Source organism: Nematostella vectensis, chromosome 10 (genome assembly GCF_932526225.1).
Source record: "Nematostella vectensis chromosome 10, jaNemVect1.1, whole genome shotgun sequence".
Classification (NCBI taxonomy): domain Eukaryota; kingdom Metazoa; phylum Cnidaria; class Anthozoa; order Actiniaria; family Edwardsiidae; genus Nematostella; species Nematostella vectensis.
The window spans coordinates 8,637,252-8,661,744 of NC_064043.1; the positions used below are offsets into that span (position 1 = coordinate 8,637,252).

General features: G+C 42.1%; 3 protein-coding genes across 7 annotated transcripts in view; 1 reads left to right on the top strand and 2 right to left on the bottom strand.

Annotated features, from left to right (window-relative positions):
- LOC5513525 (neurobeachin-like) overlaps nucleotides 1–24,469 on the bottom strand; it is a 76,219-nt gene extending 51,750 nt beyond the window's left edge. The window contains exons 1-17 of one of the 4 annotated variants that reach the window (XM_048733726.1): nucleotides 24,188–24,469; nucleotides 23,820–23,924; nucleotides 22,235–22,361; nucleotides 21,209–21,309; nucleotides 20,930–21,025; nucleotides 20,725–20,846; nucleotides 9,433–9,571; nucleotides 8,750–8,866; nucleotides 5,368–5,514; nucleotides 4,426–4,482; nucleotides 3,736–3,876; nucleotides 2,678–2,740; nucleotides 2,518–2,591; nucleotides 1,630–1,738; nucleotides 1,450–1,505; nucleotides 933–1,029; nucleotides 394–556 (exon numbers count right to left, since the gene is read on the bottom strand). In XM_048733726.1, the coding sequence (XP_048589683.1) occupies nucleotides 394–556; nucleotides 933–1,029; nucleotides 1,450–1,505; nucleotides 1,630–1,738; nucleotides 2,518–2,591; nucleotides 2,678–2,740; nucleotides 3,736–3,876; nucleotides 4,426–4,482; nucleotides 5,368–5,514; nucleotides 8,750–8,866; nucleotides 9,433–9,571; nucleotides 20,725–20,846; nucleotides 20,930–21,025; nucleotides 21,209–21,309; nucleotides 22,235–22,361; nucleotides 23,820–23,924; nucleotides 24,188–24,424 (1,951 nt within the window). In that variant the 5' untranslated portion in view covers nucleotides 24,425–24,469. Of the gene's footprint in view, nucleotides 1–393; nucleotides 557–932; nucleotides 1,030–1,449; nucleotides 1,506–1,629; nucleotides 1,739–2,517; nucleotides 2,592–2,677; nucleotides 2,741–3,735; nucleotides 3,877–4,425; nucleotides 4,483–4,891; nucleotides 4,957–5,163; nucleotides 5,210–5,367; nucleotides 5,515–8,611; nucleotides 8,641–8,749; nucleotides 8,867–9,432; nucleotides 9,572–20,724; nucleotides 20,847–20,929; nucleotides 21,026–21,208; nucleotides 21,310–22,234; nucleotides 22,362–23,819; nucleotides 23,925–24,187 lie in introns of those variants that run through there. The other 3 variants (XM_048733729.1, XM_048733728.1, XM_048733727.1) reach the window with 3 other exon arrangements.
- LOC116618895 (myb/SANT-like DNA-binding domain-containing protein 4) lies at nucleotides 14,554–17,522 on the top strand. Of its 2 annotated transcripts, XM_048733734.1 has the most exons (3): nucleotides 14,554–15,202; nucleotides 16,887–17,037; nucleotides 17,351–17,522. In XM_048733734.1, exons 1-3 carry the CDS (start codon nucleotides 14,791–14,793, stop codon nucleotides 17,394–17,396), a joined length of 609 nt encoding a protein of 202 aa, XP_048589691.1. In that variant the 5' UTR covers nucleotides 14,554–14,790; the 3' UTR covers nucleotides 17,397–17,522. The 2 variants fall into 2 exon arrangements, with proteins under 2 accessions (XP_048589691.1, XP_048589690.1); XM_048733733.1 differs by having other exon boundaries at nucleotides 14,776–15,202; nucleotides 16,887–17,522.
- LOC116618890 (putative nuclease HARBI1) lies at nucleotides 17,349–20,487 on the bottom strand. Its single transcript, XM_032383061.2, has 2 exons — nucleotides 19,630–20,487; nucleotides 17,349–19,299 (listed from the first exon to the last, which is right to left on the bottom strand). Exons 1-2 carry the CDS (start codon nucleotides 20,177–20,179, stop codon nucleotides 18,815–18,817), a joined length of 1,035 nt encoding a protein of 344 aa, XP_032238952.1. The 5' UTR covers nucleotides 20,180–20,487; the 3' UTR covers nucleotides 17,349–18,814.
- Nucleotides 24,470–24,493: the final 24 nt, after the last annotated feature.

A 24,493-nucleotide genomic window follows, 5' to 3' on the forward strand; every position in this document is an offset into this window, starting at 1 on the left:
AGGATTGATGCAAAAATATTTCCAAAATAGGGCTTTCGTCTTCAATATAAAAACAATTGTGTAGCATATTAACATTAGTTTTGGCGAAAGTTTTAATGAAACTTTCCCATAAATTGGAAATTCACGGCCCTGAAAAACTCTTAATAAAGTCTTCTTAAACATTAAAAAGAGTCAAGTACCAGCATTGGTATATTTGCAGGCCTCTATTTAAACCAGCTTTTGCTGAATTAGACTTGCCTGCTTAAATATTGCTATAAAAAATATTAATTACTATGGTTCAAACCCCTGACTACTTGGGTATTTTGGAAGATAGTTTGGATAAAATCCACTAAGCGGGACAATGCCGATGTAGAAAAGTTGCTAAAGCAAGACGGTCATTAAACAATGACAGACCTGGCGCTCCATCAGCGATGACGTCATGGGGTCTATCGAGCCAATAGTATTTCTTGAGCATGTTCATGAGCCTGGTGACACCGACCTCACGGCGCATGTGCGCCGCACAGCCAAGACCAGTCACGAGGTCCGTGGCAAACACACTGAACAGCTGAAGCTGAACCTGCAAGAAAACCGGTCATAACTGGTCAAACAGGTTTGCCCCTCAAAAAAGGTATAGTTACTGGTATTACTATTTACTTTATAAAACAATTGAAACTGGGAGAACAGTAAACAGGAAAAGTAATAACCTAGCCTACCATACAAGTTGAGCTAGTTTTACTGCGTTTTCCAATACAATAGGCAAGCAGGGGTATTTACCCAGAATGCACACTCCCTTGGGTGAAAGTGAAAGGGGCGGTCACTTGCCTTTGCAGGGGTATTCACCCACAGATTGGACAACAATCAGAGGGAAGGAAAGGGGCGGCCTACTTGCCTTTGCAGGGGTATTCACACACAGATTGGGTGACAAGAGGAAAGGAAAGGGGCGGCCTACTTGCCTTTGCAGGGGTATTCACCCACAGATTGGGGTTAAACATCATGTGGTCCAGTAGATTGCCAAGAAGTGCCCCGCTTCCTGGAGTGTAGAGTAAATGCCTGGAAAGAACTAGAGTATGAGATGCACAAGCACAAGAGATAGATAACAAAGGACCCTAGTCAGTCACACTTTTGTAGTTATTTTTATTGCATATTTGAAGACATTTCGAAATAAACATCTAAAAGATGTTTCATACTTTATTTACAGAGTTCACATGTCTTTTTGAGTGACAAACTCACACCAAATAAACACAGAAATAGCTGGGGCCTTCACGCCAGAGAGTAAAGAGAAAGTAAAATATTTCAATGATAATAAGACCTAATAAGACATAATAGGCCCTGAATAAGTTGCTTTTTGTTGTTCTTATTTTGCTGAAAAGCCGGGCCGCGCGCGATTTGCCACCCAAAAAGACAGAATAGGCCGTTGGAAATGGGTGCTTTACTCGCACTTGGTATTTTTCTAGAATTGCAGAGACTCACCTTGCGAGGGACAGTAAAATGTTGAGCGACTGCTCGGTGAGATGGGATGTTTGCATCTGCAGAAAACACATTTTTGAGAATGACAAGAAGGAAAAGGAAACCAATACACACGCATCCCTTGGATGCAATTAGAGTTTGGTGCAATAGATTTCAAATTAGCTATCAACTATGGACATTTACCTTTTCTAAGATGTTGCTGATGACCAGGAACCCCTGACATTGCATCATCTGCTGTTGACTGGTGGAGGAACTCTTCAACAGATCGGAGAGCAATGAGAGCAACTCAGCGCTAAAAACACAAAAGGAATCGCGGTTTTTACTAATACTAAAAGTTTTTAACGTTACACTCGTTTTTAGTCACACGTACAAGTGCACCCTCTGCCTTTTGTTTACGAGTCGCAACTGTGTTATGGTGGACGTCAATCATAAGTTTTTAATTCTTCCAATTCTGCATCTGTCACAGCTTTAGATCGATCACAGCCAAAATGGCATCAAAGTGGATCGCCTTCTTAGCTACTCTGTCACCGAGGAATACCGATAAACACAAAGCGATCAATTGGATAAAATTAGAAAAGGTTCCTTATTGCTGTTGTTGATTTAGTGCATATGTATATCTCGTCTGCTTTCTTGACGCCTTGTTTTTCAGCGTTCTCTTACTGGTTAGCGGTCTAACGGCTGCCGTAACGGCGAAATGGCTTCCGTCACCAAAAACCAGTCGGAAACAAAAAACACGAGGTGCACGTGTGACTGAAACGAGTGTAATGATGATAACAAAAATTGAAGAGTTATGAATATGATATAATGAAGATTTTAAAACAGTTTTTTTCATGTATACCAAAACCGGATGATGCCATGCTGGAAAGGTTAGGAGAAGCACAAAGGCGGCGGGAACACAAGGTGAAACTATGTAATACAGATGATAGCGTGCGTACGCCCCAACATCTTTTATAAAATGATACAATGACAATGATGGTGATGCGATGATAATCATAATACTGCTGCTGATGATGATGATGATGATGAAATTGAGCTTTAATATCACACAGATTAGTAAGCTACATTACTTACCAGATCGTACGGTCAACATCTGACCCGTCTTCATTTTGCACAAAGTCGAGTTGCGTAAAAAGTGGAAGAAGAATCTACAACCGCAAGGAAAGCAAACGTCTTAACAAGTATTGTTTGCAACTCTTGTGGCATCCCTCTAAAGTACTTTTGATATACGAACCTGAATGCCGCCAAGGGAGTTCAGGGCGCTCTGAAACGAGTGGGTCTGCACAGCTTGCACTCCCTGAAACAAACCCGATATTATTGTTACGCTCGTAGACAAGAAAGTAAAAGCTAAAAGTATGTGCCTAAGGGTCTTTACAATAGCAGTGCCCATATCATGTGATCACTTGTTCTAATCTCAAAAGTGAGGATGTAATGTATCAGTGTGATCACTTGTTCTCAAATGTGACCGTAAAGGTGAGGATGTGTGTAATGTATCAGTGTGATCATTTGTTCTTGAATGTGACCGTAAAGGTGAGGATTTGTGTATTGCATGAATGTGATCACTTGTTCTCAAATGTGACCTTAAAGGTGAGGATGTAATGTATCAGTGTGATCACTTGTTCTTGAAAGTGACCTTAAAGGTGAGGATTTGTGTAATGTATCAGAGTGATCACTTGTTCTTGAATGTGACTTTAAAGGTGAGGATTTGTGTAATGTATCAGTGTGATCACTTGTTCTTGAAAGTGACCTTAAAGGTGAGGATTTGTGTAATGTATCAGTGTGATCACTTGTTCTTGAATGTGACTTTAAAGGTGAGGATTTGTGTAATGTATCAGTGTGATCACTTGTTCTTGAATGAGACTTTAAAGGTGAGAATGTAATGTATCAGTGTGATCACTTGTTCTTAAAAGTGACCTTAAAGGTAAGGATTTGTGTAATGTATGAGTGCGATCACTTGTTCTTGAATGTGCCCGTTAATGTGAGGATTTGTGTAATATATCAGTTTGATCACTTGTTCTCGAATGTGACCTTGAAAGGGGTCAGTACGCAGCTCTTACAAGCTGCAATTTGATTGAGCAAATGAACAATATCCGCACCTCGACACGAAGAACGAGAAGAATGGGGAAAAAACTCCTTTGTAGAACAAAGATAATAGGAGACTAAGCAGCTGCGTACTTACTCCTTGAAAGGTGAAGATGTAATGTATCAGTGTGATCATTTGTTCTTCAATATAACCTTAAAGGTGAAAATGTGTGTGATCTATCAGTGTGATCCCTCGTTCTCAAATATTACCTCGAGCATGAGGGCATGTGGTGAATGGCAGAAGTAGGAGGCGTTCTCTGTGGGGGAGGCCTCCATACAGAGTTGCTGGTCACACGCCTTTGGGCTGTACATGAACATGATCGTGGAAGCCAAGTGACCATCATACAAAACCTAGGGAAACCATAGCAACATGACGTAATTCCATAACGTGGTGGAAACCATAGCAACATGACGTCACACAAAACCCAGGGGAAACCATAGCAACATGACGTCATTCCAGAACGTGGTGGAAACCATAGCAACATGACGTCATACAAAACCCAGGGGAAACCATAAAAACATGACGTCATTCCAGAACGTGGTAGATACCAAAGCAACATGACGACTATAGAACGTAGGGAAAACCATAGGAACATGACGTCATACAGAAAGTAGGGGAAACCATAGAAACATGGCGTCATACAGAACGTAGGGGAAACCTTTGCAACATGACATCAAACAGTACGTAGGGGAAACCATAGCAAGATGACATCATACAGTACGTAGGGGATGCCATAGCAACATTACGTCATCCAGAACTTGGTGAAAAACAAAGCAACATGACGTCATACATAACGTAGGGGAAACCATAGCAACATGACGTTATGAGAAAGCAACATGACGTTATGAGAAACGTGTACAAAACAAGATATGACCACGGACATCACCTGATCGACATACCTTTTTGTCCTGTTCAGAGAGTGGTATATCGATCTCTGCGGCGAACTTGAATTGACCCTAGATTCCACAGGCAAGCAGATTTGAAAATAGCCCATACAAAATAAAATACGCAAAAAAATCATGAGCCACAGCATTTTCACAGACAATAAAAATACAAGGAACGTGAACTGATAGGATTATTTCAGCAGCAGCTGATAATAAAAAAACCACGAATCTCTTTAAACGGCCCCAGAGGAGGTTATCTATTCATGCCGTGTTTGAATAAAAAGGTTCGATTAATTATCGTTAATTAATTGTAGTGGTTTCTAGAACTAGTTAATTACTTAATACCTGGTACCCCGGTCCCAGTCTGTGCATGGCTGCTATGGTATTTGGTAGACTATAATATGACCACATACCCTGTACCCCGGTCCCCGTCTGTGCAGGGCTGCTATTGTGTTTGGTAGACTATTACATGACCACATACCCTGTACCCCGGTCCCAGTCTGTGCATGGCTGCTATGGTATTTGGTAGACTATTAAATGACCACATACCCCGTACCCCAGGACCAGTATGTGCATGGCTGCTATGGTATTAGGTAGACTATTATATGACTACATACCCTGTACCCCGGTCCCCGTCTGTGCATGGCTGCTATGGTGTTTGGTAGACTATTACATGACCACATAGCCTGTACCCCGGTCCCAGTCTGTGCATGGCTGCTATGGTATTTGGTAGACTATTACATGACCACATACCCTGTACCCCGGTCCCAGTCTGTGCATGGCTGCTATGGTATTTGGTAGACTATTAAATGACCACATACCCCGTACCCCGGGACCAGTATGTGCATGGCTGCTATGGTATTTGGTAGACTATTAAATGACCACATACCCCGTACCCCGGGACCAGTATGTGCATGGCTGCTATGGTATTAGGTAGACTATTATATGACCACATACCCCGTACCCCGGTCCCAGTCTGTGCATGGCTGCTATGGTATTTGGGGCAATGGACTCCGATAAAAGATACACCGCTCCTGTTTGACCACTCAACACACTCTTTGCATCAGCCTTTGGCGATGATCCGATGTAACATTTGTCAAATGGCTGCAAGAGAAAGTTATAAATAGGGTTTCGCGTTTTTGGAATGTAAAACATTTACAGAAAAAATAATATGTGCAGGTAAACACCCACATAAACCTATTTCAAATAACGTAGTCAGTGCAAATGGTTAAATGTCGATTGGCAAATGACAGTTCTACAACCAATGGATCCCATTTTATTTCAAAGAATTGTTTATTACCCCATCACACTTCAAATTAAGTAGACAAGCATTCTCCTATTACTTGCGCATTCATTATTTTGATCTCTTTTTATTTGTTTTTTATTGCTTTATGATGTTTTCGCACAATACCTATAGATGTCTTATCACTTTCCCAATTGAATTAATGACGTTAATTCTCATTGTTTTATAAACACGCGTTCGTGCGTTGCTGCTATTATAATTTCAATTAATGACAAGTGTTTGTTTATCATTGTTTTCTCACAATTACAACTGATTTCACGCGTACTTTTAGCATTAGCGCGTATTGCTCATTGTTTTCTCACAAATCCAATTGATGATGCGCGTTCTTTTATCATTTGCGCAAATTGCTCATTGTTTTCTCACAAATCCAATTGATGACGCGCGTTCTTTTATCATTTGCGCGAATTGCTCATTGTTTTCTCACAAATCCAATTGATGACGCGCGTTCTTTTATCATTTGCGCAAATTGCTCATTGTTTTTTTTCACAAATCCAATTGATTACGTGCCATCTTTTAGCATTTGAGCGTACTGCTCATTTTTTTTTACAATTCAAATTGTTAACGCGTGTTCTTTTACCATTTGCGCAAATTGATAATTGTTTTCTCACAATTCCAATTGATGACGCGCGTTTTTTAAGCATTAGCGCGTATTGCGCATTGTTTTCAAACAATTCCAATTGATGACACGCGTTTTTATACCATTTGCGCAAATTGCTTATTGGTTTCTCTCAATTCCAACTGATGACGCACGTTCTTTCAGCATTAGCGCGAATTGTTCATTGGTTTCTCACAATTAAAGTAGATGACGCGCCTTTTTTTCACATTATCGCGAATTGTTCATTGGTTTCTCACAATTCAAATAGATGACGCGCGTCCGTTAACATTTGCGCAAATTGCTCATTGATTTCTCACAATTCCAACTGATGACGCGCGTTCTTTAGGCATTACCGCGTATTGCTCATTGTTTTCAAACAATTCCAATTGATGACACGCGTTCTTAAACCATTTGCGCAAATTGCTCATTGACTTCTCACAATTTCAACTTATGACGCGCGTTTTATAGGCATTAGCTCGAATTGCTCATTGTTTCCTTACAAATCCAACTGATTACGTGCCATCTTTTCACATTTGCGCAAATTGCTCATTGTTTTCTCACAATTCCAATTGATGACGCGCGTTCTTCAAGCATTAGCGCGTATTGCTCATTGTTTTCAAACAATTTCAATTGATGACACGCGTTCTTAAACCAATTGCGCAAATTGCTTATTGACTTCTCACAATTCCAACTTTTGACGCGCGTTCTTTAGGCATTAGCTCGAATTGCTCATTGTTTTCTTACAAATCCAACTGATTACGTGCCATCTTTTCACATTTGCGCAAATTGCTCATTGTTTTCTCACAATTCCAATTGATGTCGCGCGTTCTTCAAGCATTAGCGCGTATTTCTCATTGTTTTCAAACAATTTCAATTTATGACACTCGTTCTTATACCATTTGCGCAAATTGCTTATTGATTTCTCTCAATTCCGACTGATGACGCACGTTCTTTCAGCATTAGCGCGTATTGTTCATTGGTTTCTCAAAATTCCAATAGATGACGCGCCCTTTTTTTCACATTTGCGCAAATTGGAAGTTGGAATTGTGAGAAATCAATGAGCAATTCGCGCAAATGCTTATTGTTTTCCCACAATTCCAATAGATGACGCGCGTTCTTTTACATTTGCGCAAATTGTTCATTGATTTCTCACAATTCCAACTGATGACGCGCGTTCTTTAGGCATTAGCGCGTATTGCTCAATGTTTTCTCACAAATCCAATTGATTACGTGGCATCTTTTAGCATTTGCGCAAATTGCTCATTGTTATCTCACAATTCTAACTGATGACGCGCGTTCTTTTACATTTGCACAAATTGCTCATTGTTTTCTCACAAATCCAATCGATTACGTGCCATCTTTTAGCATTAGCGCATAATAGTAATTGATTTCTCTCAATTCCAATTGATGACGCGCGTTCTTTTAGCATTAGCGCGAATTTCTCATTGTTTTCTCATAATTCCAATTGATGAACGTGCGTTCTTTTACCATTTGCGCAAATTTCTCATTGTTTTCTCATAATTCCAATTGATGACGCGCGTTCTTTTACCATTTGCGCAAATTTCTCATTGTTTTCTCACAAATCCAATTGATGACGCGCGTTTGATTACCATCTGCGCGCATTGCTCATTGTTTTCTCACAAATCCAATTGATAACGCGCGTTCTTTTGGCATTAGCGGGTATTGCTCATTGTTTTCTCACAATTCCAATTGATTACGCGCGTTCTTTTGGCATTAGCGGGTATTGCTCATTGTTTTATCACCATTCCAATTGATTACGCGCGTTCTTTTGTCATTAGCGCAAATTGCTCATTGTTTTCTCACAATTCCAATTGATTACGCGCGTTCTTTTGTCATTAGCGGGTATTGCTCATTGTTTTATCACAATTCCAATTGATTACGCGCGTTCTTTTAGCATTAGCGCAAATTGCTCATTGTTTTCTCACAAATCCAATTTATTACGTGCCATCTTTTAGCATTAGCGCGAATTGCTAATGTTTTCTTACAATTCCACATGATTTTCATTTGTGGATTTTTCTCATTGTTCTCTACATAGGCGTTTGTCTATTTCTCGCGGACAACACGTACTCGTGTATAATTACTCTATTATAAATACTCTATTATCGCGTTTACCCACAGTTGTCGCAACTTAAATACCCTATTATCGCGTTTACCCACAGTTGTCGCAACTTTCGCCAAATTGTTACATATTTGTTATTGGTGACAAGTTCTCACATGACATAGCGTACAAGACCTCACGTGACATAGCGTACAAGACTTCACGTGACATGGCGTACACCAACCTCGTGCGTACTGAGAAGAGTCACGTGACAGCGTACAAGACCTCACGTGACATAGCGTACAAGACCCCACGTGACATAGCGTACAAGACCTCACGTGACATAGCGTACAAGACTTCACGTGACATTGCGTACACCAACCTCGTGCGTACTGAGAAGAGTCAAGTCCCCGGATGATACCAGCTTGCCGTTTACAAAACACCGCACTTCACTTGACCGGAAACGGTTGTAAGCGTGTACCACGGTCACCATGTACCACTGCAAGAGAACGATTAAGAAAAACTTATAAACAACTACAGTCCCTGCAAGGACACCCACTAGAAAATGTCAACCACTCCTACATTTGAAAATTTGCAATTCTATTTGCAAGGAAAACTAAAAACAACTAGGCATGATTGAAGTCCGATGCTTGGTTAACTATAGTTGATTCTATAACTATAGTATTTCAGTTGCTCGCTTGAATTAACCGATGGAAATGGATGTTTTGTGCGATTCGGTGTTGTGCGGGTTGGCTTGGTTGAAGGGCACCTTGTTATTATGAACAGATTTCCAAAGTCCTGATGAAAAATGGCTTAGACTTTTTTTAAAATCTTAACCTGTTTAATATGAGCACGATTACTAAGGACGATGTAATTGGTCCAAATGGTGTCTGTATCCAAAAAGAGACGTTGGGCTAGCGAACCGTGCACGATGCATTTTTTGGAAGATTCGTAGCAAAATTGATCTTTTGTCATTGTTTTAAGGCCATGATACCCAGTAATATAAGTATTGTTATAAAACATAATACCCTGAAACACGGTTTCATTCTCAGACAGTCATTTCACCTTCTGAGGCTGAAAGTCAAACTTGACAAGATGAGTGTAGGTCTTGTTGTCTTTCTTGCCGGCTTTCACTGCTGCCTCAAGAACAAGCATTGGGCCAGAGAAATGTGCGGAGTAGCCAAGACCTTTGCCAGTGCGGAAACTAGAAAGAAACATGACACCCAGTCAGCCCGACCTCGGATTAAACTGTGGCCAACCACTGGGTCTAACACAGGCTTTTCTTATTACCCCTTTCCTGTTGAAAAAATGAATCTGATACCATCGTTGCAGCTATAATACAGAATTACGAGACACGTGTGCTAAAGTCAAAGGTATGAGAAGGACACTTAAGCAGACTCCAAGGCCACACATAGCTCACCCAGGGACAAGGCCACACATAGCTCACCCAGGGGCAAGGCCACACATAGCTCACCCAGGGGCAAGGCCACACATAGCTCACCCAGGGACAAGGCCACACATAGCTCACCCAGGGACAAGGCCATACATAGCTCACACATGGACAAGGCTACACATAGCTCACCCAGGGACAAGGCCACACATAGCTCACACATGGACAAGGCCACACATAGCTCACCCAGGGACAAGGCCATACATAGCTCACACATGGACAAGGCTACACATAGCTCACCCAGGGACAAGGCCATACATAGCTCACCCAGGGACAAGGCCATACATAGCTTACACAGGGACAATGCCACACATAGCTCACCCAGGGACAAGGCCACACATAGCTTACACAGGGACAAGGCCACACATAGCTCACCCAGGGACAAGGCCACACATAGCTCACCCAGGGGCAAGGCCATACATAGCTCACCCAGGGACAAGGCCATACATAGCTCACCCAGGGACAAGGCCATACATAGCTCACCCAGGGACAAGGCCATACATAGCTCACACATGGACAAGGCCACACATAGCTCACCCAGGGACAAGGCCATACATAGCTCACACATGGACAAGGCTACACATAGCTCACCCAGGGACAAGGCCATACATAGCTCACCCAGGGACAAGGCCATACATAGCTTACACAGGGACAATGCCACACATAGCTCACCCAGGGACAAGGCCACACATAGCTCACACATGGACAAGGCCACACATAGCTCACCCAGGGACAAGGCCATACATAGCTCACACATGGACAAGGCTACACATAGCTCACCCAGGGACAAGGCCATACATAGCTCACCCAGGGACAAGGCCATACATAGCTTACACAGGGACAATGCCACACATAGCTCACCCAGGGACAAGGCCATACATAGCTCACACAGGGACAAGGCCATACATAGCTCACCCAGGGACAAGGCCACACATAGATCACCCAGGGACAAGGCCACACATAGCTCACCCAGGGACAAGGCCATACATAGCTCACCCAGGGACAAGGCCACACATAGCTCACCCAGGGACAAGGCCACACATAGCTCACACAGGGGCAAGGCCATACATAGCTCACACAGGGGCAAGGCCATACATAGCTCACACAGGGGCAAGGCCACACATAGCTCACCCAGGGGCAAGGCCACACATAGCTTACACAGGGACAAGGCCATACATAGCCCACCCAGGGACAAGGCCACACATAGCTCATCCAGGGACAAGGCTACACATAGCTCACCCAGGGACAAGGCCACACATAGCTCACACAGGGACAAGGCCACACATAGCTCACACAGGGGCAAGGCCACACATAGCTCACCCAGGGACAAGGCCACACATAGCTCACCCAGGGACAAGGCTACACATAGCTCACCCAGGGACAAGGCCACACATAGCTCACACAGGGACAAGGCCACACATAGCTCACCCAGGGACAAGGCTACACATAGCTCACCCAGGGACAAGGCTACACATAGCTCACCCAGGGACAAGGCCACACATAGCTCACCCAGGGGCAAGGCCACACATAGCTCACCCAGGGACAAGGCTACACATAGCTCACCCAGGGACAAGGCCACACATAGCTCACCCAGGGACAAGGCCACACATAGCTCATCCAGGGGCAAGGCCACACATAGCTCACCCAGGGGCAAGGCCACACATAGCTCACCCAGGGACAAGGCCACACATAGCTTACACAGGGGCAAGGCTACACATAGCTTACACAGGGACAAGGCTACACATAGCTCACCCAGGGACAAGGCTACACATAGCTCACCCAGGGACAAGGCCACACATAGCTCACCCAGGGGCAAGGCCACACATAGCTCACCCAGGGACAAGGCCACACATAGCTCACCCAGGGGCAAGGCTACACATAGCTTACACAGGGACAAGGCCATACATAGCCCACCCAGGGACAAGGCCACACATAGCTCATCCAGGGACAAGGCTACACATAGCTCACCCAGGGACAAGGCCACACATACCTCACACAGGGACAAGGCCACACATAGCTCACACAGGGGCAAGGCCACACATAGCTCACCCAGGGACAAGGCCACACATAGCTCACCCAGGGACAAGGCTACACATAGCTCACCCAGGGACAAGGCCACACATAGCTCACACAGGGACAAGGCCACACATAGCTCACCCAGGGACAAGGCTACACATAGCTCACCCAGGGACAAGGCTACACATAGCTCACCCAGGGACAAGGCCACACATAGCTCACCCAGGGGCAAGGCCACACATAGCTCACCCAGGGACAAGGCCACACATAGCTCACCCAGGGACAAGGCCACACATAGCTCACCCAGGGACAAGGCTACACATAGCTCACACAGGGACAAGGCCACACATAGCTCACACAGGGACAAGGCCATACATAGCTCACACAGGGGCAAGGCCACACATAGCTCACCCAGGGACAAGGCCACACATAGCTCACACAGGGGCAAGGCCACACATAGCTCACCCAGGGACAAGGCCATAAATAGCTCACACAGGGGCAAGGCCACACATAGCTCACACAGGGGCAAGGCTACACATAGCTTACACAGGGACAAGGCCACACATAGCTCACCCAGGGACAAGGCCACACATAGCTCACACAGGGGCAAGGCCACACATAGCTCACACAGGGACAAGGCCACACATAGCTCACCCAGGGACAAGGCCACACATAGCTCACCCAGGGACAAGGCCACACATAGCCCACCCAGGGACAAGGCTACACATAGCTCACCCAAGGACAAGGCTACACATAGTTCACCCAGGGACAAGGCCACAGATAGCTCACACAGGGACAAGGCCACACATAGCTCACACAGGGGCAAGGCCACACATAGCTTACCCAGGGGCAAGGCCACACATAGCTCACCCAGGGACAAGGCCACACATAGCTCACACAGGGGCAAGGCTACACATAGCTTACACAGGGACAAGGCCACACATAGCTCACCCAGGGACAAGGCCATAAATAGCTCACACAGGGGCAAGGCCACACATAGCTCACACAGGGGCAAGGCTACACATAGCTTACACAGGGACAAGGCCACACATAGCTCACCCAGGGACAAGGCCACACATAGCTCACCCAGGGACAAGGCCACACATAGCTCATCCAGGGGCAAGGCCACACATAGCTCACCCAGGGGCAAGGCCACACATAGCTCACCCAGGGACAAGGCCACACATAGCTCACCCAGGGACAAGGCCACACATAGCTCACCCAGGGACAAGGCCACACATAGCCCACCCAGGGACAAGGCCACACATAGCCCACCCAGGGACAAGGCTACACATAGCTTACACAGGGACAAGGCCATACATAGCTCACCCAGGGGCAAGGCTACACATAGCTTACACAGGGACAAGGCCATACATAGCTCACCCAGGGACAAGGCCACACATAGCTTACACAGGGACAATGCCACACATAGCTCACACAGGGACAAGGCCACACATAGCTCACCCAGGGACAAGGCCACACATAGCCCACCCAGGGACAAGGCTACACATAGTTCACCCAGGGACAAGGCCACAGATAGCTCACACAGGGACAAGGCCACACATAGCTCACACAGGGGCAAGGCCACACATAGCTTACCCAGGGGCAAGGCCACACATAGCTCACCCAGGGACAAGGCCATAAATAGCTCACACAGGGGCAAGGCTACACATAGCTCACACAGGGGCAAGGCTACACATAGCTTACACAGGGACAAGGCCACACATAGCTCACCCAGGGACAAGGCCACACATAGCTCACCCAGGGACAAGGCCACACATAGCTCATCCAGGAGCAAGGCCACACATAGCTCACCCAGGGGCAAGGCCACACATAGCTCACCCAGGGACAAGGCCACACATAGCTCACCCAGGGACAAGGCCACACATAGCTCACCCAGGGACAAGGCCACACATAGCCCACCCAGGGACAAGGCTACACATAGCTCACCCAGGGACAAGGCCACAGATAGCTCACACAGGGACAAGGCCACACATAGCTCACACAGGGGCAAGGCCACACATAGCTCACCCAGGGACAAGGCCACACATAGCTCACACAGGGACAAGGCCATAAATAGCTCACCCAGGGACAAGGCCACACATAGCTCATCCAGGGACAAGGCCACACATAGCTCACACAGGGACAAGGCCACGCATAGCTCACCCAGGGACAAGGCCACACATAGCTCACCCAGGGACAAGGCCACACATAGCTCACACAGGGACAAGGCCACACATAGCTCACCCAGGGACAAGACCACACATAGCCCACCCAGGGACAAGGCCACACATAGCTCACCCAGGGACAAGGCCACACATAGCTCACCCAGGGACAAGGCCACACATAGCTCACACAGGGACAAGGCCACACATAGCTCACACAGGGACAAGGCCACACATAGCTCACACAGGGACAAGGCCACACATAGCTCACCCAGGGACAAGGCCACACATAGCCCACCCAGGGACAAGGCCACACATAGCTCACACAGGGACAAGGCCATAAATAGCTCACCCAGGGACAAGGCCACACATAGCTCACCCAGGGACAAGGCCACACATAGCTCACCCAGGGACAAGGCCACACATAGCTCACACAGGGACAAGGCCATAAATAGCTCACCCAGGGACAAGGCCACACATAGCTGGGCCGGTTCCTGAAAAGAGGATTAGCTTATGCCCGGATTAAGCGCTATTCTAGGCATAAATCCACTATGCTAGGCATAGCTATTCCGGGCATAAATATCGGTTCCTGAAAGCACAAGTTATGCCGGGAATAGCTATTCCCAGCATAAATGTTTAATCCCTAGATTAGCGAGTGGAAAACCAGTTTTGGCGGGAAAATACGGCAACGCGCGCGCGTTTTTTTTCTTTTTATTTGCGGGAAACCTGTGTAAACAAACGTTGATTTCCTCGGAAAATTTCCAAAAGGCACGCTTAAAAAAACAACTAAAAATGTCACAAAATAGCACCGTGGAGGATACAAAACCAGACAAGCGAAAGCGAAAGCCAAATTTTTCTCAAAGAGAGTTAAACGTCATCACCGAGAGCGTTGAGACCAAAAAAGACATATTGCAGTCTAAGTTTACTAACAACCTTACAAACCAAATGAAGCAGAAAGTGTGGTTGGACATCACCGCAAAGGTAAATGCCGTGGGTGTGGCTTACCGCACTGTGGAAGAGGTCAGGGTTAAATGGAAGGCGCTGTTCAGCGTGGCAAAAAAAGAATACTCCGTTGCCAAGAAGGGAAAGCGGCAGACTGGCGGGGGTCCGCCGCCGAAGGAGCCCTCCGAAATAAGCAAGCAAATAGTGGAGGTTTATGACAACACGCCGGGGTTCTCCGGGATCGAAGGAGGGTTCGAGACAGGTATTATTTGTGTTTTGAATATTATTCATATTCATGATACAGTCATGTGATTATGTCACGTTACTCTACGCGCAACGCCTGTCGGAATTTCACACAGCCATGTTTGTATAACATTACAAACGGGGGTAGAACGAAGCAAAATCTCCAAACATCACAAAGAAAATCTAATATATCGCCTGTCTCTGTAAGACACACGTCCCGAAAGATAAGTATTCCTCTGCTAATAGTTGAACACGTATTATAATCCTTAAAAGCATTAAGTGAAGTCATCTGTTTATGCAGGGATATAGGAACTTTTTGGCAAAACACAGTAACAAGTGGTTTTCTCTACTGTGAAATGAACGTTTCATTCTACCTCACCAGTTCGTCCGAACGAAAAATATTTTCCTTTTAATTTTCAGCATAACTATAATCAAATACAACAACTGATAAACATTTGGGTGTTTGTTTTATAACACTGTTGACTTATGTCAACTACTAACAATAGATATTACATAATTCTACATACCGAAGCATGACTTTTCATGCTACTCTTACATAACCTTACATAACGACATAACGACACACCTTCGAAAAAAAATGAAGATTAATTTCTCTTGTTCTACCAGTTTTGCTGTTGATTGTAGTGTTTAGATAAGTTAATGCCAATCATGTAGTTTGAGCTATCCTTATATGAAGTCCCTTTTTGTATTTTGACATGAAGGCCTCAACTTCAGGCGATATTTCCAAACATATCTTATCAAAAGACCAGTCCTTAAATTGAAATTGGTTGATAACCTAAATGAATTGATATCGATTGGATTGGAAGTTCGATAATAATTTATACTCAAACAACCCTGCATTAGTCTGTCAAATATATCGATTACATCAGGAATTTTCAAAAGATAGACTTCTAATTGTGCCACAAATCGAAAGCTTCACTTGAGAAACCCTTTCACTTGCTGTATTATATGAAACATTTTCTCACCCTGATTTCGCATTTTGCAAGGAGTTTCCTAATTATATAAGCATATAGTGAAGCACTGAACTTCCCTTCTTGCACCTATAGTCTTGCCAACAAAATCTGTGATCTTCAAAATTCCAAAAACATGAAGCACTAAATATTTGACAATCCAGGCACGTAGCTAGAATTGCTGGAGGGAAACTGTGCAATGGTGATTCCTAAGAGAAATACATCTTTACACACTCTTTTTTCTACAAAGACCTTTTTTTAAGAATGCTGTGTCATATTTTGTCTGTATGGAATGTGTAGTTTATTCAAACGTCATCAATGAAGAAATCTCAATTGAAAAATCGATAAATATCAATTGACCTCCAAATTTTTTTGCTATTGATTATGATTGATTGCCGATGCATTTAATTAATTTTGTCGACTAGAATCAATTAATGTAGATTATTGGTTCTATCGATTGAACACACCGGGCATGAATTCATGATTTTCCTTGTTGCTGTTGTCTGACTTGATTTAAAGCACAACCAGTAAGGCTGGAACGCCTGAGCAGAATGTTTATTGTCTTGTGATGAATCAGAAGTGAGAATTCAACAGACTCATACTACTATTTGTTGAAAAAAAAATGCATTCCATGCATTTCTGCTTTTCACGGTTTTACTGGTGACGCTGTAAATGCATTTCTCTCTAAATTCAATGTGTGTGCTACTCTGATGTCTTACTTTATTACTGTAGGAGAAAATATCTACCAAGAACTGCTGGAAACATCAGAAGATGTAGTGGGTGATGAGTTCCCCACAATTGCATTTGATGATATTGTAGAAGAGCCGACTATTGCTGTCCTTGCTGAAGCCCCTGTCCCTAAGAGTAATAAGAGAAAGAAAAGGTACACTGCAGATGATTTACTTACCCTGCAGTGTGAAACTCTCCAACTGCAGAAAGAGTATATAATAATGAAGAAGGAGAAATTAGCTCAAGAGTTAAGGGTCTTGAAAATGTCTAATTCTCAAGACCTTTAACTCTTTAGATTTTTTTACAAGCTGTTTGGAATAGTATTCTTAGGGTTTGGGATATAGGCTCTGAGCAATGATGTCATGCTTGAGGCTATTTCGGGCAAGTTAGCCATGTTTGGATTTCAAAGAGACTCAGTGCATTGCTTTCGGCTAGTGAAAATTGTAATCTGGATTTCTTTTTTTAAGTTTTAAAATAATGTTGACGGATCTAGTCAGAATGGCATGGCAATGAAAATCAAACAAGCAAGTGTAAATATAAAGTAAAGTCTCCAAGAGAGTGAAGTCTACAAGACACTTCACAGGATGACATCTTCCATTTAAAAATAATGAATAAAAGCCTTAAAAAATACTTCAAAAACAATGACAATAATACGTAAACTGTACAGTCAACAAGAATATCTGAAGTCATTTTAAAACATATTTTTTGGCTAGCATTGAATCTATTTAGAACTCTTCGGGCTTACTTTGTGTCATGATCGGTGCAGATAAAAGTTATCATAAATGTTCAAATCGCAGGCAAAGTCAATGCAAACGCTCAATGTATACTCTAGAATAATTTGAGAGCCAAATACCTTCATGACACAGTGAGAAATTAGGGTTTGAAGTGGTAGCAAGCTTATCTTTTACTCGAAAGCCATATTTTGCCACAAAAATGCCCACAGCACATGTTCAGTCAAAATATCTGCTCTTTGCTTGATACATGCCTTTTACACTTCCAAACAAAATCAAAAGACAGCCGCCATAGCGCACATGACGTCACATGCTCAGAGCCGTGACAACTGGAAGATTAGGGTTTAGGGAGTAGAGTCTGTACTCAAATCTAATCAAAAGATAAGGTAACCTTACAGAGTCATTCCTGGGCCAGCTGTGAATTTGCTACTGACATTTGAACTAGGATAATTCAAACTCCCTGTTAACTCAAAGTGAGTTTGATTTTGGTTTTAGGTTAGCTCTAATCTGAGCAACATCCTAAAAGTAATTCAAAATTCAATTGTTTGAAAATCAATGAATATTAATTTGCCATTACTCTTGGTAAAAAATCATGATCAGAACACTATGCTATTTCGACAAAGAAGTGTTGCCTTTTTTATCGATTATTGATAGCCAATTTCTTGGGATGTTTGAACCTAGTATTTTTGGACTTGCACACATTTGCAGCAGTTTTACAGTATTTAAAGTTTTGACACGATAGTACAGCTTACCATGGTCCCTAACTTCCAACTCCCTTACACATGCCGGCAAGAATCCTTAGTGAGTATTGCATTTGAAAATGCAATCTTTTTTCAAAGCTTTTGATGGAATTTGCAGATAGAATTTCATCTTTTATTAATAATGTATTAAGCCTAACGCCATAAATTGACTGTAAATTTACAGGTGTCGCCTAAGTTTTATCTAAATTATATTTTGTCTGTTTCTTTTTTTTTAAAAGAAAAGGAAAAATGGTCTTTTTGTTAATTTCCCTCCATTATAATTCATGTTCTTTAGAAATTTACAATCTTATAGTCTTAAATTTACAATCTTTAAAATCTTATAGTACCCAATCTTTCAGTCATATGGGTATTTTTTTTATTATAAGAAGCATTCTTTGACATACAAACTTGTAAAAGTAGTCCATCATTCTAATAAAGTATTAAATACATTAAAAAAATATTAAAAATAATTCTGGCAAATGTACTCCCTGATCCTTAGCCCATCCTCTGGTCCCTCATAGGGGGGTACCTCTGGCTGATCATCCTCAAAGACAACCCCACGGGGAGGATTATAAACATCATTTCTTATAATAGCAATGTTGTGCAAAACCGCACAAGCCCCTATTAGCAGGGTTGCCTTTGAGGGATCCACCCTGATCTCTGTATGCATGAGATGGAATCTCCGCTTAAATATGCCAAATGTCTGTTCAATCTTCACCCTTGTCTTTCCCAGTGCTTCATTGTAGGCCTCTTGTTTTGGGGTTTCAGGGTGAGGGAAAGGGGTCATTAGAAAGGGCTTGCATCCATACCCACTATCACCAATAAGAACACCATCTTCGACGCTCTTGTGCTCCAGCTGCAGCTTGTCGTGTATTCCACTGTCTTGAAAAATGAAAGAATCATGGGCATTCCCAGGCCATTTGGCTACAACATTGGTGAATAGCCCTAAGAGTGGAAAAAAAAAATTAAAAAATATTTATTACAAAAGATATTTTTCATTTGTTTGATGAGATGACAGAAAACAAATATTGTAAAAGATAGTTCATTTGACAGTATTCTTTGATCGTGGATAATTAATAATACAGTATAAAATACAGTAGCTGTGATTATTTGTTTGAGAAAATTCAGTTCGTAATTTAGAAAGGGTGGACTTATTAGGGAGAATGTGGATCTGATTTACTTACAGGGGGCTGATATACCCCAAAAAGTTCACTAATTGGTCCCACCCCCACCCCCCACAACCACTACCCTTGTTTATTATGAATCTTTACTCACCTTTGTTGTCACAAATGGCTTGAACGTTGATTGAATGGAATCCTTTCCAATTTACGAAGTCGTTCTCGTTCCTGGGAGGTCCTTGAATGCGAACATGAGTGCCGTCGATGCAGCCTATCACTCCAGGAAACCCTTTTTTTGCGAAAAACGCCTCTTTGATTTGTCTTTTTTCCTCGTCGCTAGGCCAAGCAATGAATTCTTCTTTGTTGGCAACAAGTGCTTTTGAAACGTCAGTAATACACCGTGATACTGTAGACTTTGGAAGTCCAAATGTGTCCCCTATAACCTCAAGAAAATTACCTGAGGCAAAGTACCGAAGAGCAACAAGAACTTGCAAGGTCGGACTCAGTGCATGGTTTCGCTTTGTGCCCCTCGCTAATTGTGGTGAAAGTAAGTCCACAATATAGCGAATAGAATCGCTATTGAAACGGAACCTCGACTTTACATTTTTATCATTATAGTAATCATCTAATTCTGTGCGGAAATGACGAAACCGACGCGGTTGAGCAGGCCTTCCTGCAAGATTACCAAACAATAACATGTCCGCCATTTTGTTTGTTGCCCGACTTTTATTCCCGGATTAGCGAGCTATACCCTCCTCGCTAGGTGGTATAAAGTTATGCCGATTTTATGCCTAGATTAGCGCTATTCCCGCTTTCAGGAACGCGATTTAATCCTGGTTTAAATTTATGCCCAGATTAGAGCAGATTTATGCCTGGATTAGCGCTAATCCTCTTTTCAGGAACCGGGCCCAGGAATTTACAAAAGACATATAAAAAAAATTTCTTCCCCTGAAGCAAATAAAAGAAATATCTGGTGCTTGCAAAGATTTCTAGCTAAGGTCTTAGACACCATGAAATCCATGTCTGACCATTGGATGTTGCTTTTATTGTGTGGAGAGAGTAAAACCACAAAACCTGGAGAAAAATGAAAAACTTTAAATATGAACTTGTGTCTGCAAGGGAAGCGAAACATGGAACTCAGTTGTAAAAGACAATACAGCAGCACTCAGGCCATCAACCAGATCAGTCCAGATCATTGTATAGCCACAAATATAACCATGTTCATTCAACTATTTCACTCAATTATACTTACCAGTACAGGTATGGTTTGCATGTCTCAGCATTGGAGAGATGTGAGGTATCAAGACACACCCATGTTGAGAATGTGAAGCCATTCTGCAGCGGCCACTTGGAAATGGGTGGGAGGGTGATTGCCTTAAAAATGAGAGTAACCCACATTATATGAACTCTTGAATAACACTTCCATGTTGTCCACACAATAAGTAACATGTACTCACAGCCTCAGGTTGGCCCGTGAAGTTGAAGTAGACATCAGGGCCATGCTTCTCTAGCATCAATTTTAACACTTTAAGAACTTTGATGGCATGACGAGGCTACAGCATATGAAAACATATTGTAAAATTCCTCATTATGCCATTTTCAAACATGATGACAAGGGGAATGGGGGGTGCAAAGTGATGATGATGATGATGATGCTTTTTAATAATACTATTTACTGCTGCTGTTGTGATTAAGAAGTGATGATAATGATATATATCAAAACATAAAATTCCTACCCAGTTTTCATCAGATCCTTGTAAGGAAGCCAATAATTTCTTCAGTTCTTTAACAGTGATGCTGTAACTAGACAAAACTCCAAGCAGCTCTACAAGTTTATCTGAAATAGGTCAATAGATAATAATGTCAAACAATGGGACAATGGGTTCAAGGGGACAGAGGATCTGGTACCCCTGAAAAGTGTCTTAGGGCTAACAGAAAACAAAACACTACCGTATTTACCCGCGTATAAGAGGCACCAGCATATAAGCCACACCCCGAATTTTGAGCTCAAAATAGTAAAAAATAGTCAAAAATTCAAATATTTTCACGCTACAGCAATTCCAGAAAGAAATTATACCAAAAGCAAATTTGCGGTTGGTTAGTGAACAATTCAATAAAACCAAAGTGTTTCCATAATCAATTTATTCACAGTAATTATCAATATTTCATGCTATATACATTAATTTATCTATACAGGAATTATTGTTATCTAACACACAAATATAAACAATACACCTCAATATAATGAAAAGACTGTTTAGTGTTCAAAGTAGGAAACCTTCGAATTCCAACTCAGAGTCTGACGCAAAGAGTGCACACATAAATGAGTTGTCCAAACCCGCATCACTGGACTCAACATCACTCTTCTTGTAAGTAATCTCGTCCTCGGTGACATCAAGCTTGTTGGAGATTTCACACTTGGGAAATGACCTCACTATTTCCGTTTTCCTCGGCAAAGGCAATCATTCTCAGCTTTTTGCTCACAGTGTAGCTTTGACATTAGTGTGGCTTTTACGCGGGTAAATATGGTAATATGATTTTAAATGTAAAGAATGTACTAAAGTGCAGGGCATATTTAGCTTTAGGGGTGAAGCATAGAGCATACCATAAAAAGCTGTCTATGGCACCTTGTCCATGATTGCAAATTTTGATTAAGTAACAGTTTAAAGCAATCCATATAAATTTTCATATATTTTTTAATAAGTTGCAGATGAAATTGTAAGCTTTGAATAATATGCAAATCAATGTAGAATCTTACTTACGGGCAACAATTTCTGTCTCATTGGATAGTCTAACCAGAACCCTCTCAATCAAACCAGTTTTTGTAGCAGCTTGCAGATTTGGTATACTCTTTCGCAGAATTGCTATGAGCACTCCAAGAATTTCAACCTGAAACACAAGCATACCAAAGTGAATCTTAAGGTGCAACATTCCTTTTTAAATTTCAATGGTCTGCTCCTCTTAAGACAGTCTAATTTAAACACCAGAAACATCTACCCACTACAGCCACCTTAATATCATGAGACATCTAAATACTGATACCACCCTGCTATTATTGAAATCTAGTTATAACAGATACCCTGTTATACCCTGTTATGGTGGACACACTGAAATACCAAAACTCTGCCTATCAAGAACATCTTGTTACTACATACATATTAAAGACATGGACATCTTTATGATTTAGAAAAATAGATAGTTTATGTCCAAATCAAGCATACATGGCCTCCTAGAAAATCATTAATCAAACTTCTTTACTTGTTCGAAATGAAGGTTTCATTATGTCTCTAAAATACAATATACCACACAATATATAAGACAAACATTTCTTTAATATTCTTCGCATTGCTATATAATATTCATTTTTCCTGAGTTCAAAAATAAGAAATAATTATTTCATTGTCATCTACAATACAATATACCAAGACATAACTTTTTAAATATTTTTTCCATTTCTATATACAATTTTCGTCATAAGGTTATTATGAAATCAAGCAAACGTTTTCCATAAATGATTTTGAAATATTTAAATTATCCTTGTTCAATAAGTGTAGTTAATTGTATAAAAATACCAAATCAACAACAATAGAATCTTGCACCTTGATTTCTAACTAATAAAGCAAAGTAAATATAAAAATACAATTGAGGTAAGCAAGGGTTATCTTTAAAGTTAAGCTAAAAAGTGAAAAAAAAATGTAGCTGGCATTTGTTTGCTCAACTTCCTTTCAAGTAGATTGAAAAACTGATAATATGTGTAGAGGCATATGCAAATATGGATAAACTCTACAATCTTAAACAAATGTAATTGCTGTGAATAAATTAAAATTACAGGTGTAATTCTGAAAAAAAAATGTATCTCATAAAAAGAGAGAGACCTTTCAAGCTGGCAAATTATTTCTAGTGATGTATCCTTTAATCATTTAACCACTAAAAGCCACAACCTGAAAACTTTTTAGGCTAGACAAAAGCTATAAAAGTGATTTACTAATACTAATGGCCCACCGAGTGTGAAGATGCTCATTTCTTCACATTTTATACCTCGTGTTTTATACTTTATGCCTGTCAAAACGGAGGTATTCGTTGAAATAAGACAGAATTCTCATAATTGAATTAAGATTTTTGAAGGGAAATGCGAAAGGTTATTAAGCTATATATAGCACCCTTCCAATTGACGCCCGCTTTGTACAAACAAGGAATCGAATGGAAAGAAATCGTTCGAGTAATGCGTTTTCCGCTTCTAGTTTTGCATCTTATGCATCTATACAAATGGGTTTGGCGCCAACATCGTTACGAAAAATTTTTTGGCGCATATAACTTTGAAATTGCACATTTATACTCGTTACCTACCTTTAGCGAGTCATTGCTATGTTCAAGTAGCTCCAATACAATCACTAAATCAGCCGGGTCTTGTACGATGAACCTTCTCTCGAGATCGAAATTTCCACCTACAAGCTAAGAACGGAAAGGCGTGATTCAGCGGGAGAAAGCAAAACTTGTAGGCTGCAAATGACTTTTCGTGTAATTATACCTCATTTTCACGTAAATGCGATGCCTTGTTTTTTTTTATTTTTGAAACTAGAAAAGAAATTTTCAAGACGCCGCAAGAAAAAAAAATCAAGAAAATCTGGAGTAGAAGCCGCCAGCCTGGCCATCCTATGTATATATTCCGATGGGTTTTATAAAATTTACTATTGTTTGTAAACAATAATACCAACCGAATCGAACACTTGATCGGCAACCTTCTTATTGTCAGCGTGTCCACCCTCGGTTGCTTCGTTTGCAAGCTCAATAAGCGATGCGAGTTTAGACCTGGCGGCCAGGCTAACAGTGCTATATGAGCGCTGTCTGTCTAGCCTCCCGCGGGGCGGTAGATCCTCTTGTTTTTCTTCTTTGACATCTTGTTCTTGGGGAAGTTTTAAAGGCTTTTCATCTTCCCCTTCCGTGTCCGCCATTTTGGTTCACATTCCGAGTGCGCATGCGTTGTGTTGCTGCCTCGTTATCATGTTGTATAGCGTCCTCTG

Coding starts and splice junctions, on each gene's coding strand:
- LOC116618895 (XM_048733733.1), top strand. CDS start 14,791: ATGTCACAAAATAGCACCGTGGAGGATACAAAACCAGACAAGCGAAAG. Junction 15,203..16,886: donor CGAAGGAGGGTTCGAGACAG/GTATTATTTGTG, acceptor TTATTACTGTAG/GAGAAAATATCTACCAAGAA.
- LOC116618890 (XM_032383061.2), bottom strand. CDS start 20,179: ATGGCGGACATGTTATTGTTTGGTAATCTTGCAGGAAGGCCTGCTCAA. Junction 19,300..19,629: donor AGCCATTTGTGACAACAAAG/GTGAGTAAAGAT, acceptor TTCCACTCTTAG/GGCTATTCACCAATGTTGTA.